General features: G+C 34.3%; 2 protein-coding genes across 4 annotated transcripts in view; one reads left to right on the forward strand and one right to left on the reverse strand.

Annotated features, from left to right (window-relative positions):
• LOC142983913 (uncharacterized) overlaps positions 1-19,958 on the reverse strand; it is an 82,878-nt gene that overhangs the window by 47,144 nt on the left and 15,776 nt on the right. The window contains exon 1 of one of the 2 annotated variants that reach the window (XM_076131113.1): positions 1,876-2,032. The exons of the other annotated variant lie outside the window; for it this stretch is intronic. Coding sequence (XP_075987228.1) covers positions 1,876-1,890 — 15 coding nt within the window. The 5' untranslated portion in view covers positions 1,891-2,032. Of the gene's footprint in view, positions 1-1,875; positions 2,033-19,958 lie in introns of those variants that run through there. 2 annotated transcript variants of the gene reach the window in all.
• The window catches only part of LOC142983910 (uncharacterized), a 133,037-nt gene that overhangs the window by 12,398 nt on the left and 100,681 nt on the right, over positions 1-19,958 (forward strand). The window lies entirely within an intron of this gene.

Consider the following 19,958-nt stretch of genomic DNA (forward strand, 5'->3'; position numbering starts at 1 on the left):
AAGGTAAGGCTGGTGAGTACACTTATAAGATTGAAGAAACAATAGTTTTAGTTCTTTAAATTTGATTGATTTTGCGTAGAGTTTAATTTTGATGCATGCGGTGATTCAAGAGGAAGGTTTATGTGCAAAAGTTGTAAAGGTTTTATTGTAAAAAAAACTGTTTAAACCGGGGCGGGCCGCTAGTGGGCAATATAAAGTGCCCTGTGGTAATGGAAAGACCCTCAAACAAAATAGTTGTAGATTAACATGTTACTTTTAAATGTTCTTATACAGAAAACATATTCAAATTCCATTTTACATGAAATTTAAACGGGAAATTTATCTGAGATTATGAATAAAGCGCTCGCTTTAACTCATACACAAAACGGGCCATCCATTTTAATACACCACGCGAGTCTTTCATCAAAAGCTTTTATGAAATAATACGCTGCAACAGAATTTTATTCTAAAGAACTTAATATTCTTGAATATGTGCAATTTACATTTAAAATGGAGGCTTTATGTTAAACTAGGACACATTTGCGTGTACGTAAATTTAATTATTCTGTGTTGACATGATTATTTAAATGTTTTATGTAAATTGTGCTTTTTTGTGGTTTTGTCAAAGGTAGAATTTTAATGGAAGGATTAAGTGTGGCTACACTTGCATTAGACGAGTTTAATCAGTGTGTGAGTTAAAATTTATTTACATTTGATAATTATTTGTTGTATTTCCTTCATGTCATATTCGATCCTTAACGAGAGTTTTTAGTTCTATAAGATCTTGAAGTTACAAAAAAAATACCCTTAATGCGATTTTGAAGTTTGGTTCTTTCATCTCAGTATTTGATATCTTATATTAGGTAACTACTTTTTTTTTTCTTAGCCTGATTGAGTGTTCCACTGCTGGGTAAAGGCCTTCCCCTTTCTTTTCAAATTCCCCGATCGATGGCAAGATCCGACCAGCCCTAATCAAATGCGTCCAGGTGATACCGCATCGTCATTTGGGTCTTCCGCGTCTGCGACGCTATTTACTATAGTTCCTTTAAATTTGCCAAGCACTATTACTAATTATCGTAGTACCCAATTTACCGATAGTTACTCGACATCCAATATTAGACTGTAGGTAAGCACACTTCTGCAAACTACTAACTTTATAATTGTTTTTAGCAAAAAGTTTAACCTTCACAAAAGACAAAACTGGAATATCTCTAAAATTACATTTTCTCAGAACTATCTCTCTGTATTTTTCTTCAAGAGGTTTAAACAAAAGAACTGTTACATAAACTGTGTGGAAGAGTTCTTCAAAGATTCTTTCTCTGACCTTTTCTCTTTGTTCAGTCGCAAACAAACATGACTATTAAAAAACTTTTGCAAAAGTAAAACTTTAGTAACTGGTTGAATATTTCGTGGTGAAATGAAGAAATTGTTGGAATAAGTTCAAAATTTGTTGAAAAATAGAAAAGTATAATATGAAAAGAGTTATTCTGAAGAATCTGTTGGCTAGAAGTACAGTAAAAACTAAAACAATTGAAATCTTTTAAGCACAGTTATTGTTCTATTTGGCAATCGAACCTGACTGATACGACTTACTTTGGCGTAGAAACCATCTTGAATTCTTGAATTATAAGGCTATACGTTTTTTTAAAAAGATTTCTAGGATTACAAAATAATAGCGATTCTGTTCACCTCTCCAGGTACGCTCAAAGGTTCTTGTTATGTTTGAATCAGTAATACAATGTTTAGGATTTTAACCCACGCCCTCTTGATCACAAATCAAATGCCTTAGTCACTAAGTAAGCCGTTCAACTCAACACTTTTTTCTGTAAGCTTTAGATAATATTTTGATTTCTCGATATTAAACGTAAAATAAAATCATTTAAAAGTATAACTTACCGCCATATCCGACATTTAGAAAACACTCTAAAACAACGAAAATACAAAATTTCAATCAGTCCACACTAAAAAAACAAAGATTTTAAGCCAATTTGGACACAGATCTCAGTCAAACGACTGCTCAAAAAGGCAACTGTTTTGCTCCAAAAACTAGAGTCGACTATCGAGTGGTACTAAGTGGTCACAATACCTCCCACGGCCAGCCTTGAATGAGATCTGTTCAATACATCTCTCATTATTTAACCATATGTACGTTGTAACATTATATCATTATAATGTGTGAGGAATGATGTAAACGTCTAGTTACCCAGCGGTGTTGGGTTCAGGGTGTGGCTGGTTGCAGGTTTGATTTCGAATTCGTGTAGGTATAATTGGGTAGAGGTAAGAACATGTGTTTGTTTTTAAAAAGATGCTAAAATATTGACGCATGTTCCAGAATACAACCAGACTGGAAGCAAGACGAAAATTTGTCTAGGGGAGGGTAGCTAATTGGTGACCAAATTAACCACCACGTTAACATCGTTTAATCGGTATCTATTATTTTGTTATTAACATGGTTTCATAAAAAAATAACATAAAAGTCTGTTTTATTTTTGGGTAAATCTGATTGAAACTCAACAACTAAACCGCCCCCTTAAAGTAAAATGTTATTTATCTTAAAGGTATTTCACCCATAACACCTAAATAAAAAGCGTAGGACTTACTTATAACAGAATATATAGATTAAGAAAGCTTTTGTAAACATGTCTGTCAACTGTAACAACCAATTTACGATAAAACACTATTTTAATGTGTTTAAGAATTAAAACTTATATTACAATGACTAATACTTGTTTATATAATAAATATTGTTTTTAAACGTTTTATAGATTTACGTTACTAATATATAAAGGCTGAAAGTTTACTGAAATATTGTTTTATTTGGCAGTAGGAATTTCATTGTTTGACTTTGGCACTTGTAAGACAACTAAAAAGCAGATTTTTTCAACACATAAGCGTCTCTGCCAATCCTAAAGTCAAAATAACACAACTATTTCTGAGTGACGCTATGACAATGTTGCAGCTCAATAAACAACTTTTGATAAAGTCTGCTAGGAATATAAAGATTTAATTTAATTACAAGAGAGTGATCGTAAAAAGACTAGTCAAGCAATAAAGTCAAGACTGCAATTTTTAACGACAAGTTACAAATATGGGAAAAGGTACTTATCAAATCAATTCTGTACAGCAGTCGAAACCCCCTGAATAATAAAAAAACAACCAAACACCTTGCTTAAAACACTTGATGGAATATATTATTTGTAAGATAGCTAAAAAAGGTAAGTCATTTATATAAAAAAGGCTATAAAGATCAAGGAAACCGCATTAAAAAAATGTAAATGCGGCCCACAGTGTAGCCATAAGTTTGTGTATATGGATTTTATCAGAATAGTGTGACGAGTACTGCTGTAGAGTCACTGTGTTGCAGTTGTCAGATAAATGTTTTACTACTTTGATCCTTCCTTCCTTATCGTATGGTTAGTGACAACCTAGTGTCAAAGTTGTTCAAGCCGCCCAAAAGTCTTTGACGTGGCTTAACGACTGTTATCTAATTGACAACAACCGTCTTTTTACGTGCCCTCCGAAGCCCGGGGACGCCTAGTTCAAATACCACTATGAGGTCACCCATGTATCGAATGACCGCGCCAAGGTTTGCTTAACCCACAGATCGTTTACGGTGAGTGTACTTTGATATTTTCCATAATTTCGAAATGGAAGCCCTATTAGTAGGTATATTTCTTTTTTCAATCAGTGAAAATCTTTCACTTACAAATTAATTGGCTTGTCAACATTGATGTTCAGCCCGTGGGAGTAAAGTGGTTTCGATGTGCAAACAGACAAATAAATAACCACAAATGTAAATGCCTTTTGCTTTTCGAAAATGAGCTTCAGAATGCGATGAATAAGGTTGAAATTTAAATGGAGGCTTGTGTTGTGTTATTTAGATAGTGAAAAGGAAGTACTATATTTTGTTTTTATACGTATAAGTACTTATCTAAATTGAGATTTTTGCCGTGTGTTTTTCAGTTACGGACGTTTAAGGCATGTAGATGTTTGGCCTTTTTATAACTGAAGGGTAATATTTAGCAATTTCAATAGGGTTTTTTGACTTAATAAGACTTTCCTGTACTTGTGATTTCTATCTAGCCAAAGCCGAATATTTCATACCAAGGCGCTCTGCTATATTGTCGGACTATAGCAAGATCCCTTCAATTTCGATATTGATAAAAGATCTTCCTCCTCTAGCAATAAATTCAATACTAGTTGCAGTCTAATTTTACAATGCAATAATCATAACAATTGTATTAAGATTCAATTTAATCTAAACTGCATTTAAATCGGCCATTACAATATTGTTTCCTGTAGTTTAGATCGGATTTACCTATGATGGATATGGCATGTGATTGCAATTGTTAGTGTTTAAATCAGTGACACGGTTGGCAGGTACCCAATGAGTTGCCACATCCAGGATTAAGTAGTTTACGTGATCTATGTTTTATGTTATAGTTATTGAAAGAAATTAAATTTTTGTTAGTATTTCTGCAAAAACGAATGCTGACTGGAATCTGTAGTCTCGTGGTGTTTTTGAGTCAGGCGGTATTTGGTTTCATAACCTTTAAACTCTCGCGTTGCATGTTTAATGTATAATAGAATACGGGAATTAACGCGAACACGCATTTTACCTTAAAATGTCTAACGTTTCGGCGCAGGCGCTTTTTTAATTTTCATTATTGTTTTTTTTTTAAACGAAGCCTGAAATTGAGTACTAGCCCTATTTTTTCCAGCTTAATTACATAGACCTTTAATAATATTTTTTTCTGATAGTAACATAATAAAGTTTCTAAGAAACAAAATAGAGTAAAGTAAATCAATGTAAAGTATGAGTATAAACAAGTATATTATAGGTTATGTCGACGAAACAATATATTCCAGATCTTTCGCTTCACACTTTGAGGGTATTCCCGCGGGAGTTGGCTTTCCCTTTCCTATTAAGTAAGACAGCGGTCAATCACCACCCGCAGAATTCGTTTACGGCCTTGAAGAATATTGATAGATAGAAGATCTTACTTGATTTTTGGCCTGACGATTCTTTACTGTTGTATTATTCCTTGCATTGCTAATATTGTATAGGTTTTGTATCAACCGTGTGAAATTGACAACTATTACTCTTAATTAAAAAAAGTGCTTGAAATTGAATTAGAAAATTCAACAAAACTAATATAATCTTATTAGTATTTTGCTAAACAGTTTTTCCTGTAACAATTCTAAGAAACTAATAACGTCGATATTTATAGAAAATGGCATGACATTTTACATCACTTATTAAGTTGTTACAGGAAGTTGTTACTTTTCCTAGCATATGTATAGAAATCTACAAGTTTTGCTCGTGTAATACAAAACAACAGTTAATTTAATCTGTCTTAGTTTCCATGTAATTAAAGCAGACTGATTTGGTACTTCCAAGCTTCTCTAATGAGACATTCCTAACGAGAGCACGTCTAAGATACGAGTGCTAATGAGATGCAAGAGATCAGTTAGACTTATTGGAGTAGTATACTTAGTATACTATATTTATTAGTATACTATACTTGATCTTATAGGCGCCCATAGCCAGTAGCGCTCACCGGTCGGTAAACGATCTGTGGGTTAAGCAACTATTGGCGCGGTCATTCCATAGATGGGTGACCGCATAGTAGTATTTGAACTGGGCGTCTCCGTGCTTCGGAGGGCACGTTAAAAGTCGGTCTCGGTTGTTGTCTACTAAGATAACAGTCATTAAGCCACGTCAAAGGCCTCTCGGGCGGCTTGAACAACGTTGACACTAGGTTGACCACTAACCATACGACAAACAACAACAACTTGATCTTATTGCAATAATTTGATTAATTAATTTGTTTTGAAACTCTCCCGATTTATACTCATAATATTATAATGCAATGCATGCTATCCATCTGGAACGCGATTGAAAATTAAAGGTTCAAATAAACAAATATGGTATTCTAACTTTTAATCTTGAAACGCGTTAAAAACGCGTTGCATTATAATATTATGCCTGAATTAATTAAGTTTGAACCAATAGATTGGTGTAGTATGGATGATTTTTACTCTTTTACGCAAAAATGATAGTATTTGTATGAAATTTGGCACGTGAATTAAGATTTTAACACGTTCGCGTAAAAGCTCGCGGGAATTAGGACTTTTAATTCCAGGTATTCTTTCCTCGTAGTCAATCACAGGCAGGAGAAACATGGGTATATTTTTAAAACACTATTCGATATAACAGACAGGTTGTTAACGTAAATCAAACACTATGTTAGAGTTATCTAAGCCAGCGTGGCTTTAAAAACACTGTTCTATAACCTATGCAACACAAACTAGATTGTAACCGAAGGCACCCGATTATCATTATTTACGACACCACAAACGCACTGGCACGAACCGCCATTGAGATCAATTGTTACGTTTTGGCACAGGTTCAATTCCCCGATGAGTTATTGTGATCGAGATTTTCAACGCACACGCTTTTTCGGTGTTAGTGTGGCGATGAAAAATTTGTTACAAAATAATGATGAGCCATTTTAGATGCTTTAGTCGTTCTATTTTAAATTGAAACGTGATTAACTAGCTGATACTATGACGATGCTTGCGTTTTCTTATTTTTTTACTCGATGATTGCTTTTAACACCACACCACGTCTGTTTAATCATCTGATTGCGATAAACTGAAGAACGACTGAAAGGAACTGAATAAGTGCATCTAAAAGAATAGATACAAATTATTTGAAAATACCTATTAGATATCTCCAAGACAATCTAGAAAAAGGAATTAAGCAAAAAGGAAGAATTAAGGTATAATAATATTGCATTTCTTTTGCCTAATAATTGGCCTAGAAAGACTCCAAAATTCCTCAAAACTTAATAATGTCAGTGACATTTTAATAGCGTCCGGAATATCTATGAAGTTGTAAAAATAAAAAGCAATTTACAATGTTTTATGATATTATCTCTCACCTAAATACTTTAACATGGCTGTTTAGAAAATAAAATCGTTTATTGGTTTCAAGATTTATTAATAATGCACCTATTTATTAAGTGGTTTGAGTTTTGTATGGATTTTTAAAAGAGGTTTTTAGACTATTAGTCATTCTGTTTTTTCCCCTAGAATTAGTCCTGGGCAGTAGGATTTACAAAGAAACCACAGCATATTGTTGAAGATAGACTATAGAGATAATAATTATAATATGTTATTATTCATTCCACCCTCGTTTGTGTAAATAGTTTGTAGAAATTTTAATGATTTAAAATGTTATATGTAGTATATGAATATTTTCCTTTCTACGTAAAATATTGCAAAGTGAATTGAACATCATTCAGACGATTTAACAATTGGTAGAGACACAAAATAGTTTGTAGGTATTTAAGGTTGGTAAATAAAAGTCACAGACTGTGACTGTGACTTTTGCAAGTCTTAAGAAAACATACTTATCTGTTAATGTGGTTCTACTTTTCATAATACCTGGAACAAAACAAGAGTTCTATGAATAAAAAATAAAAACAAAGCGTAGTTGTTGATACAAAAATACGTAATTATGTATGTCAAAACAACAAGACATTCTGTTTCATTCACCAATTAGAAACGGGTGAATGTTTCATCTTTCATACAAAAGATAAATAAATAATATGACAATACAAAGATAAGTTGAGAAAAAAGAGTGAAATAAGTGTTGTTAGACACGAAATTTTGGTTCATTCACTAAACAAAAAGCGGATAAATATTTCATCTATAATGCAAAAGACAAAGAAATAATATGACAACACAAACATAAGTTTAATAAAAATAAGCGCGATACAAAACTACAAAACTTATTTATGCCATAACAACACACAATTCTGGTTCATTCATCAACAAAAACGGATGAACGTTTCATCTTTTACACAAAGGACATATTATTATGACAATACAAATGCTAGTTTATTATATGATGTGTTGTCTTATGTGTCTATTAGAACAGATTTAGTAGGAGATATTGTAGCAGTATTCTGAAGCCGTTTCACACTCGTCACGGTATTAATGTTGAGATGAAAATAAAATGGTGGCTGATTCTGAAAGTTAACGCGGACGCTAGCGAGGATAGTTTAGTTCTGTAGTTGGGTTGAACGTTAATGGTAGAATTATTGCAATAATAATCACACAATCTAAAGTGTGAGGAAAAAAGGAATAACAAAATGCTTAACTGAAATAAACTGCGATAAAATTTGGAAACTTTCTTGACTTAAAGTCGTGGAAACTAATGCTAATCATTGCATGCAATTTTGATACTTAAAATTGGATATTTAGGAGATTAATTTGGTGTAGTCACATTTAATACCCAAGTTTAATATTGTTGGATATGGACGTACAAAAATGTATTTCGTAGCAAAACAGACCTAACTCATATTCACGTACTCAATTACAAATTATTACAATATTCACCTTCAAAATACATTAAAACACCATTCTTTTATCGTTTATTTACCGTATAACTCTTAAAAACTACTAACAAACACTCAGATCTGTCGTCTGCCTCGTAAATAGAAGTCGAACGATCGTACCAGAATACGGCCACCGAGATATAGAAGAGTGACTAATATTTTTTCAAACAAAAATAGATTCAAGTTTTAATTTTAAAACACGTTGACACGTACGCTAAAATGTTTCATTTTATTATTTGTTTTTGTGGTAATTTTTATTTTCGTTGACACAACACTCGAGGTACGAACGTGTAAATGTTTTTTTAGACTGGCAACACTTTATGGCTGGTGGATTTTTTGTAAAAATACCCGCGACTTTGACCGCGTAAAATGTCCAGATTTTCCACAGCCCTTTTGATATATGCGATGATATAAAACGTGTTTATCTTTTGTAAAGAAACAATGTCAAAGTAATTTGCAGCGGTTTGTGGATTACGTCGTACTTAAATGTTTGTGTGCTTTTGTTTTTTATGTATCAAGGAAGGTATTCGAATGTAAAATCGCGCAGTTTATGAGTCTCTATACGAAAATTTGACAAGAAAAACAAATTAAAGATTATTCTACTTTGCATCAGGCATATTTGTGCATGGTTTCACGTATTCTTAAATAATAAAACCTTGAATTAATTTAATTTTAGAACCTTGATATTATTGTGCCAAATTACGAAAACTTCGAACAATATAAAATAAGGAAAACCAAGTGGGGGTTGAGGCATGGATCTTACGTCACAAGGAGACGATGCTACGCTAGCTACATCCGACAGCTTGTGACCGAAACGTCGAGTAAACAAATAAGGTACCGTAACTTTTAATTTTTGATCTTGCATTATAATATTATGGGTATAAGTCGCGAAGTTTAAAATTATGTCTTGTTTCCCATTTTAACTCTCTGGGGCTATGCGAGTGTCTTGTATATATGTTACTGTAAAAGCCCGAACTGTGGTAAATCCTAAGATTTTCCGGTAAAACCTAAGATTTACCAACTCTCAATGGTAAAAGTCCGAACAAGCCAGAGTTTAAAAACTATGTTACGATATATAAAAAAATCCTCCTTCATAACTATGTTTATAACTATTTCACGGTATAATTATATACTGTGACATAGTTATAAAGAAGGAGTTTTGGGCATAGCGACATGGGTAGGTTAGGTTAGAAGGCTAAGGTGGGAGCGAGCGAAGCGAAGCTCCCACCTTAGCCTTCGTGGTTATTTTTTTTTAACCACCCAGAAGGAGGAGCCCCGCGAAGCGGGGCTCCGGCGACATCTCGATATCATCAAGTGAATATAGGTAAAAGTTCGAAATAAAAGAATTGTTCGGACTTTTACCATTGCGAGTTGGTAAATCTTAGGTTATACCGGAAAATCTTAGGATTTACCACCGTTCGGGCTTTTACAGTAACATATATATGCATAACCGTTGCGCAAAAATCTCTAAATTTTTCAGTTATAAAAAGAATCTTAAACTATACAATGCGGAAGTGGATTTTTCAGTTTATACATTTGCAAAGTTTCATATACCCCATCATAACTGGTATTACTGTTTAGTAAACCATAAACATAGCAGGTTATGAGCCACGTATGTTCTGCAAGGTCGGCTGTCTGTTGGTATTTATGTGTTTATCTACGGAACTGGGATAGCGGGCAATTTTGGGTCAAGGAAGGGATAGTGTCAACATTTGGGCAAAGGTCAATTTGGTGGATTTATTTTGACCTTGGGTGGAGTGTGAGTCAGTTAATTTTTTGAGAATCGAAGTCATTCAAATAGTTCTTTATGTTGGTAAATATTATACATTGTTGTCCTGTTAGTCATGATATAGAAGGAATCTATAGGAGCAATGGAGACATTTATCTAAAGTTCTTTTAAGTGCTTATAGGCCAACCAATGTTGGTGTAGCTTTTGAAACACTTGGTTGCTTTTGACAACAATATCGTCAATATCGACAAAGTGAATCATTAAATGGTTCATTTGTTAGTGGTCAACCTAGCGTCAAAGTGGTTCAAACCGATATACTTCGGTCTCTAGGCAACTTCTGTAGAAAATATTAGGTAGTATCTCACAAAATTCATCTCTTTTGTAAAGTAGGTCTTATTTACGTACTGTCCCTAAGAACATTGAGAAACATCTGCAAACTGAGATAGGACTTGAATCTGGGACAGGAGGCTTATGATAAGAGTGGCATTATTAAGGACTGAGGCGACAAAATTTCAGAGAGTTGTAAATATAATATTTTGTACAACAAGCTCTCTTGCTTGCTTAAAGATAATGTAACTAGAACTAACTCCTAGCAATAAAATCAGGTTCTTATAGAAATATGGGCTTTTGAAAATTAAATATACCTAATAGTATCCTGCAGTTCAGTTAGCTACGTCTCATGATAAAAAAGAAGTCATTATATTTATACAAAATAAAAGAGAACTTTATTAAGACGAAGGATTCTCTACTCTGCTCTACAAGGGAAGTTTGTAGGGATTATAGTTAGTGGCGTTCATTGCCTACCTCTATAGGAGGAGTGAGGAGAAAAAAGGAGTGGTTTTATTCTATACTAGCTGACCCGTGCGGCTCCGCTCGCGTGAATGTCGTGCTGTTGCATTCGTTGCAGCTCACTTAGACCTAGATACTTTCAAAATAATATACCTACCTACATGCAAATGCTTTAAAAACTTTTTCGTTTTGACCTATCCTTCTGTCCGTAGGTACCCGTCTTCTCTCATGTTCCTGTCGGCGCCCGCGTACCTACCTGCTATGTAGCGTACGCGTATGGAACCGCGCTAAAGTTCTTCACTCGCGAAATCATGTAGGGATCTACGATGATACGGCCGGCGCGAACGCCGCGTTAACCATAATTTTATATTCATAAGACATTGTAGATAATTTAATTTTACCTATCATCCCGTCATATGATACATAATGCATAAAAATTTTATTGACATTAAATTTAAAAAAAATAAAACATAAACCAATAAGGTTGGTGCATGTTGTAAAATTGATTACAACGCCATCTATGATGTGTATGTGTAAACTCAGGTTCATATAAAAAAATGCACTTTGAAATAAAATGGATTGCAACGCCATCTATTATATGTACCTATATGTAAAATCAGGTTCATATGAAATAATGCACTATGAAATAAAATTAATATTAAATTATACAAAAATCTACCCAAAATGTTTAAAAAATGCTAAAAAAGTATTTTGAATCGTAAAACAGTCACAAAAAGTCATTGTATCCGATGCGGTTTGATCCCAAATAAAATAATGCGCTATGAAATAAAATTTATATCAATTTCCACAAAAATCTTAACAAAATCCATAGAAAATGCTTAAAAAGTACTTTGAAACGTAAAACAGTCACAAAAAGTACTGTCTCCGATGAGGTTCGATCGCACACCAAAATGATTATATATGGAACAATATACCAATACGCCACAGCGGCGCTTCAGCGTGTTGCCAAAATTATCGCTTATATTTTTATGTTACCTGTGTACGATTTTTACTACATATTTGCAATTTTCTAGAAAATTAAACAATTTTATGAGGTAAAAAGTATCTTAGAAACTGCTCCACTACTTAGTCTATGGATATACCAAATTTCAGTGCATTCTATCCGGTAGTTTTTACGTGATAGTGACACATACAGACGGAGGACAGACAGACAGACAGACAGACAGAAAAGAAAATTATAAATTGCAGATTCGGTATCAGTATCCGTTACTAAACATCCCCCATTGATTTTTTTTTAAATATATTCAATGTACAGAATTGACCTCTCTACAGATTTATTATAAGTATAGATATGTATGTCTAATTATTTACTTTCAAAGACTTTAGCAAAAATGGTTTATTTTCTTATGTAAAAATTCTTATCTCGGTACACAGTTATCTTTGCATGTCATTATATTAGCATATAACTTATTTACATCAAGCTTTTGCAAACTTTACATACAGTTTTACGAGTTGTATGATACGTACTACGCAAAGTAAGCATGTTACATATAGAGAGAAATATATATTATACGTTTTACTTATGCAAAATCAGTCCGTTGAACTCCCATGTTGTATTTCATGAATATTGTTTGCACCAACAGCAATAGTCTGACAACATAGTAAAGAGCCTTATAGTCACGGTTTACGGCTAGCGGAGGTATACAAAGTTTGAATTTCGAGCAGGGTTAAGCGTCAATCAGTGACCTGTAGGATACAGCTATTTCATTTGGGAATAACACAGAATTTTTTATTATGATCTACTTAAATCATACCTACCAAAGTTTTCTACTAAATTAATTACTAAGTATACAGGGTGTAAATGACAGCTAACCGAAAACTTTACTGGTAAGTTTGTGACACTGTATGCGCGAAATTTACTCCAACGATATTTCTCGGAAATGATTGGTTCCCGAGTTAGTCATTTTTGAGCGTTCAATGTATAGTGAACAACGCGATGTATCTCCGCGCATGCCTACGAGATTTCTGGCGGCGGCGGCGCGCTGAGCGACGACATGTCGCGACGCGTCGTAGGTACGTACGCGTACCACCACGTCTATGCGCTCACAGATAACAATCTTATGTATCGTTTATGGTATCGTAAGTAGGCCCGTATGTTACAATAGCTCATAGTAAAATTGTAAGTAGGTAGGTACCTACTTGGCTTACGTGAAATCAAACAATAATAGCAAAAAGTAACCAATAATAAGAAAGTGCTAAAACAAATTGTTATCAACGTCTATCAACACGCAAATACCTGGTGTATGGCGAGAGTTTGAGTACCTTTGGATCCGGACGTACAGGTGCAGAGCACGCCGTGCACTTCCACGTGCTTCACCATACATAACACATCAACATTTCTTCCTATTTACGAACACAACTGCACTTCGAAAACAATAACAACAAAAATAATAACAATAAAAACACTAACAACTCAAAACCGAAACAATAACAAGTAATAATAAACAACAGTTCACACACGACACGACGAATAGGACATAACGAACGACACCGGTGAAGAGCTTCCGTCTTCCGCGAGCGAATTGCTCGAACTATCAATCAAAGAGAGCCGCCGGCGCATCTGCGCTCACTTGCCGTCACTTGCGCCGCCCCTCGCCCGCGCCACCCGCTCCCTCCGCGCCGTCCGCGCGCGCGCCGCCGATTTGGTGACGAGCGACGAGTTAGGATCCCAGCGAGAGATTAGACTCAATAAAATATTGATGTGGCATTACTATTTTTACTTGTCACAGTTGTTACTGGTTGCATTGTAGTTTTATTCAAATACCAAATAACATTACAAACATTATTGATGTAAGTTTAAAATACTTTGATATTTATAACATAAAATCAGCTTAAAGTAAATAAAATAAACACGAAACGTTTATTTAATTAAACCATAAAAAATGTAGGTACATAACAATGATAACAATCAATATCCATTAATATTCTTATCAGAGAAACTAACTATCATAATTCATAATCCCCGGAGAATTACTTAGCATCCATTTTGTCGCATCCCATCTATGTAACATCCACGCGCGGTCGCGGCGTCACGCGTCACTACGGCCATCTACTTTTCGAGTCGCACCGCGCTTGTATGAAGTATGAATGAGCGTGTAAATATCGAATAGAAATTTGCAAGAACAAATGGAACAAAGCGACGATACATGTTAAATTGTTTATTAGAGATTTTTATAGCGATAAAGAATATCAATAGGATTTTTTGTCGTTCTGTATGTATTGGTACGTGTAATAATAAGATATCACACATTTTAAATCTTATGAATTTACCTTTTATCGGAGAGCGGGATAATTATGTAATTTTCATTTTTAACATAGAACAAATACTAAGTAACGCTGCATACTAGTGAGTGTGAGGTTGACAGCTGTGTGCGTAATCGTGTCTGTGTGGCGCGCGTAGGTACGCGGCGTGACGTCGACCGTCGCGGCCGGCCGCCGCCGGCGCGGTGTCGTTGGCCGAACAGCTGATAGCGAATTTATACGTTGTTTTAATCCATTGCTGTTTTTTGTGAAAAACAGTAATATGACTGATTTTTTTTTCATATTCATGTTGCATTGTGTAGTATTAACGAAATAATACCAAAAAAAATTAAAAAAAACGCATAAAAAATCGGAAAAATCAAGAAAAAACCGATGAAAATTTTCAACGCCATAAGCACCAGAATCGTGTCTAAAGTCATTTTTTTTTCGTTTTCGGTAGGCTGTCATTTACACCCTGTATAAGATATTATATCTCCAGAATCCAGATAATAAAAAAAAAACAAATTTTAATTACTTACTTGAAATTCAATTTATTACAAATATTAATATACCTGATTATCGTTGTAGTAATCAGAACTTTTGAAACATTGAGTAAGACAGCAATACTTAATTCACTTTTTATAGACTTAAATTCGCGGACTGCAAATTGCATTCTGTCTTAAAATTGCGACAGGGGGCGACACAGTTCGTGAATATCGAACTAGATATAAATTTAGCTAGTGTTGCCCGGCGGGGTCACTCGCGTGCATCTATTCTAGGGCCGAACGAAATAGCTGGATAGGTCCAGTGACATGGAACGAAATGAATAAGATATTTGTATTGATTTTATTTTGAGAGAGACGCTTTTGTTTCGTTGCACATTTGTTGAGAGTGTTCCAAAATGTTTGAATAGTTACTATTTAAGTTAAAGATGCATGCTTTTCTTTAATTCATAGACATAGAGGGTTAAAAGAGTTGTTGATGTAGAATCTTGTTGAAAAGCACTTTTGAGCAATTTTCTGAGTGAACATCTGAGGAATCTTGTTAAAAAGCATTTTTGAGCAATTATCTGATATGAGTGACAATCTGAATTCCGAATTTAACCATTTTGATTTAGGAAGGATATAGAAGAATTATGGGTTTTTTGTCGACTTCATTCAATCTTATGTTGGAATCATAACCTGGCTGGGTAGTTTGTGAAAAAGCCTGGAAGGCTCTTCCAGATCCGTTTGTGGACTGAAAACTAATACCAACTGAATCAATATCAAGAAACCAAAAAAAATTTGCTTCTCTACAAGTTTAGTTGCATGGCGACACTCAAGGAGTGAATGCACGCCTTTTTTTAATTGCTTCATTAAAGAGATCATCAATGAGTCTAAATAAAATAGTCATTCTTTTAAAATGAAATCTGTAAACCTTGTCCCTTTCAAAAGATCTTTTGCAGTTTGATCTTCGTTAAGATATAAATACAATCAAATATTAGGTTAATCGCTCAGTATCTTTAGCTTTATTACAACGTGCTACTAACCTTTACGAATTACGAATATATGTGGGTAATGTTCACACGTGATTTTAACGAAATATGTAGCAGTACTCGCGCGATTTTATTCGCGTAAAATTTTGGTGGTTTTCGAATTGACTTCACTGCCGTTGAAATTTTTTTGGGATCTGGGTTGATTTTTGGAAAAAAGTTCTTTATATTGGACCTCAACTTTTCAATTATCTCCATATTTTTTTTCTAATTTTATCAATATCAGTTCAGTGGTTTAGCAATGGGATAATAAAAGACATCTAAAAAAAAAGTAGCTTATGCTCTTCGCTGTTGAAACCACTTTAATGAAATTTAGCATGAATATAATTTAAGGTCTAGTCAACTATATTCATGCTGAATTTAATTAAAATTGGTTTAGCAGTTTAGCATTGAAAGCATTCAGCTGGCAGAATTTTCATTTATAACCTAAGTATTTATAGGAATGAAAACGTAAATTGTCCTATCAATGGACTAGTATTCATAAGATCGAATCAAATAGACAGATAGTGACCTAGTATATTAGTGTTTTATCCGTGATGCGAATATTCCGTGCCAATGGTCATAGGTGTCAGTCGACATCGACGTCCGACTATCGTTTGTGTAAATATACTAGATTTTAACTGCGCTTTTGATCCTATTTTGACTGAAAACTATGTTAGTAGTGGTTGAGATCGTTATTACTTTCTTATTTATATGCGTCGTTTTTGTCGGACAACTTAATAGAGTTGTTATATAATATTATGTTTACCATTCAGAACAAATATTTTTGTATATTTTGTTGGTTTAAGTCTAGTTACACCTGTTGTTTGTTTGTAAGTATAATCGCAGATTTAAGTCAAGACTAACTTAAGATAAAACTGTCTCATATAGTCCAGTCTATTTGCCAGTATAAGACTGTTAAGTCTATAAGCCGTCTTGTTTGAAGTGTGCACGTTTTTGTTAAAGCAAAAGACCGTCTGACAAAGAACTGCGCACTACCTATAATGCCCTATAACCTTTTTTTTTTTTTTTTTTTTTTTTCGTCAGGGAAACCAATCGGGGTCGCTGTAAAAGGTCGACCCGCCGGCTAGGTCCCCGCTGCACTGGGACTGCGCAAACGGGGTATGTGGTCCGCCGTAGAGCCCACTAAAAACCTGACGAGTGTCCAACCGCTTCCGCAAAGACGTGCGCCGGGATAACCGCAATAAGCTAGTACCGCAAGACGCACGCCATGCGCGGCTCGCCCCCTGTAGGGGGGCAATGCCCTATAACCTAGGCTAAAGTAATTTGTAATGCAGGCACATCCTTAAAAAGAAAATTAACGTCACTGAGTACAGTGAATAAACGACTTAACGAAAAGGCTTACTCTCGTATTTAAAATTAATTCACTCAACATTTCCCACCAAAATGTTTGGAGTAAAACACGAATTCATTTAAAAACGTACACGACAGGCTCCCGACTACGTAACGTCATAAAAGTCGTGTAAAGTAATTACCGCAACAGATTTACGACCACTGAAATGATTCGGATGCACAGAAAAATTGTGGACACCGAATATTAAGTCGGAGTGAAAGATAAATTAGAAGAACATGGTTGAAATTTCAGGCATTTCGTATGCTGTATTTTTTTCGTTTTGATTGACAGATTAGGAGGTGTATAACTATGAGATTTCAAGTTTGGATTTTATGTCACGCTTATTAAAAAAGCTATTTTCACAGGTAGTCCTCAGGCCTAATAGACTAAGCATTAAAATAAATAAAAGATAAAATTAACTGACCTTGGGTATCTGCTTCAACTTTGCAGTTTTAGTACTAAGGTCTAAGGGGTTAAAAATATTATAACTGGTATTCTTGCAAGCAATTTCAATTTATTGTCGATGATAAAAACGTATGGTGCAATCCGGCGAAGTTTATTGGAATTTGAACTTTGTTTCAATGATTGAATTGGTCATCTTACTAGAATTGCAGATAGTCTTTAATATAATAAACCTGCCATTCAATCTTGATAAAATTGTAGGTCAGTTAGGTAGGTTTTCAATAAACTAACTTTTATTATAGATAACTTTGTAACGCATTACTTCAGTTTAACATTGTAACTGCTTGTAAAACTACATTTTCATATGTCCGTGCACGTGTATCGCAAGTCCGCAACTTAATAGCTATTCCGTATTCCATGTTTGCAACATTGCAGCCGCTAGAATACCCTCGGGTACTCCCCAGTTCAGTTTAATGTTATTGCGGTGAAAACTCAGTAGGTAGTCGGAGTTTGGGTATGTGAATGTGTATAGATGTTACTGTAAAAGCCCGAACAGTGGTAAATCCTAAGATTTTCCGGTAAAACCTAAGATTTACCAACTCTCAATGGTAAAAGTCCGAACAATACTTTTATTTCGAACTTTAACCTGTATTCACTTGATGATGTCGAGATGTCGCCGGAGCCCCGCTTCGCGGGGCTCCTCCTTCTGGGTGGTTTAAAAAAAAATAACCACGACGGCTAAGGTGGGTCAGTCTTCTAACCTAACCTACCCATGTCGGTTTGCCCAAAATTCCTTCTTTATAACACGTTATGATATGACTTTATCAAATTTTACCGTGTGATTATGTAAATCCTAAGATCTATCAAGTGAATAGTGGTAAAAGTTCTAAATAAAAGATTTTTTCGGACTTTTACCATTGAGAGTTGGTAAATCTTAGGTTTTACCGGAAAATCTTAGGATTTACCACAGTTCGAGCTTTTACAGTAACATATATATAAAATTGAAAAACGTAATATAACTTGTTAACACTGTCTCTATGGTCTGAACGACTGCTGGATACGAAGTCTCGGGTTCAATTACGGGGCAGGACAAAGTGCTATTCGATATTTCTATTTCTTTTCTATTCTATTTAATGACCCGAGGTTTAGCAATGTGCCCTATATGTGGTAATAGGCTAGGTATTATATATATTATTGAACAACTCACACCCGGTAATTTGATTCCAAACTAAGCAAAGCTTGTTCTATGGTAACCAAATAACTGATAAATATACTTAAATTCACTTAATTGTTGAAATTCCTGTGCAGTTTTATAGTATTACTAGCGGACCCGACAGGCGTTGTCCTGTCTAATAAATTAAAAATGAATTAAAAAAACATTGTCCAGCGGACAAAATTGTGAATCTAAACCATTCTGAGATCCCCTTGAACACACACAAAACAAATCATCAAAATCGGTCCAGTCGTTTAAGAGAAGTTCAGTGACATACACACTTACAGAAGAATTATATATATAGAGATAGCGGACCCGACAGGCGTTGTCCTGTCTAATAAATTAATTAAAAAAACATTGTCCAGCGGACAAAATTGTGAATCTAAACCATTCTGAGATCCCCTTGAACACACACAAAAAAAATCATCAAAATCGGTCCAGTCGTTTAAGAGAAGTTCAGTGACATACACACTTACAGAAGAATTATATATATAAAGATAGCGGACCCGACAGACGTTGTCCTGTCTACATGTTACGAATAAATTAAAAATTAATTAAAATAACATTATCCAGCGGACAAAATTGTGAATCTAAACCATTCTCAGATCCCCTTGAACACACACAAAAAATTTCATCAAAATCGGTCCAGTCGTTTAAGAGAAGTTCAGTGACATACACACTTACAGAAGAATTATATATATAAAGATTACGTATTATATATATAACACTATAAATATGTGTTAACCTGTTTAACCCCGTTAAGCGTGATGTTATTTATGTAGCTATTAAAATAGTAGAGTATCCGACTTGAAGGCTATAAAAAGCGAGGAGAAAATAGGTCATTTTACTTAGAATAATAATGCATAAAAAAGGATTACAGGATAGATGTACTAACCTGGTTCATATCCAAGGATAGTATAAACTTATGTTATAAAAACAATTACGAGGGTTTTTGTTACTTTGAGTATATGGAAAGGGTTATCGGTGGAATCGCTTAATGTGTGTTCTTGACCATTTGAAATGTGAAGTATCACAGATAGATATTAGTAGTCTTTATATTTTGAAAAACATGTATGTACATTGTACCTAGTTAATAGTATAAACGTGGTAATAATTGCTATTTATAAATTATATTACGCAAGTACAATTTACACGGGTACATTCTTTAGTTAAATACATACAAAATATATTATTTGGATTGTACGTGGACTGGATATCAACTAATTACTGTGTAAGATTAAGATTTATGTAATTTTAAATGGCTTTTTACACAATTGCACTCGTTTTTTTTTGCTCATGACATAGAAATATTG

This window comes from Anticarsia gemmatalis, chromosome 25 (assembly GCF_050436995.1).
Source record: "Anticarsia gemmatalis isolate Benzon Research Colony breed Stoneville strain chromosome 25, ilAntGemm2 primary, whole genome shotgun sequence".
Taxonomy (NCBI): domain Eukaryota; kingdom Metazoa; phylum Arthropoda; class Insecta; order Lepidoptera; family Erebidae; genus Anticarsia; species Anticarsia gemmatalis.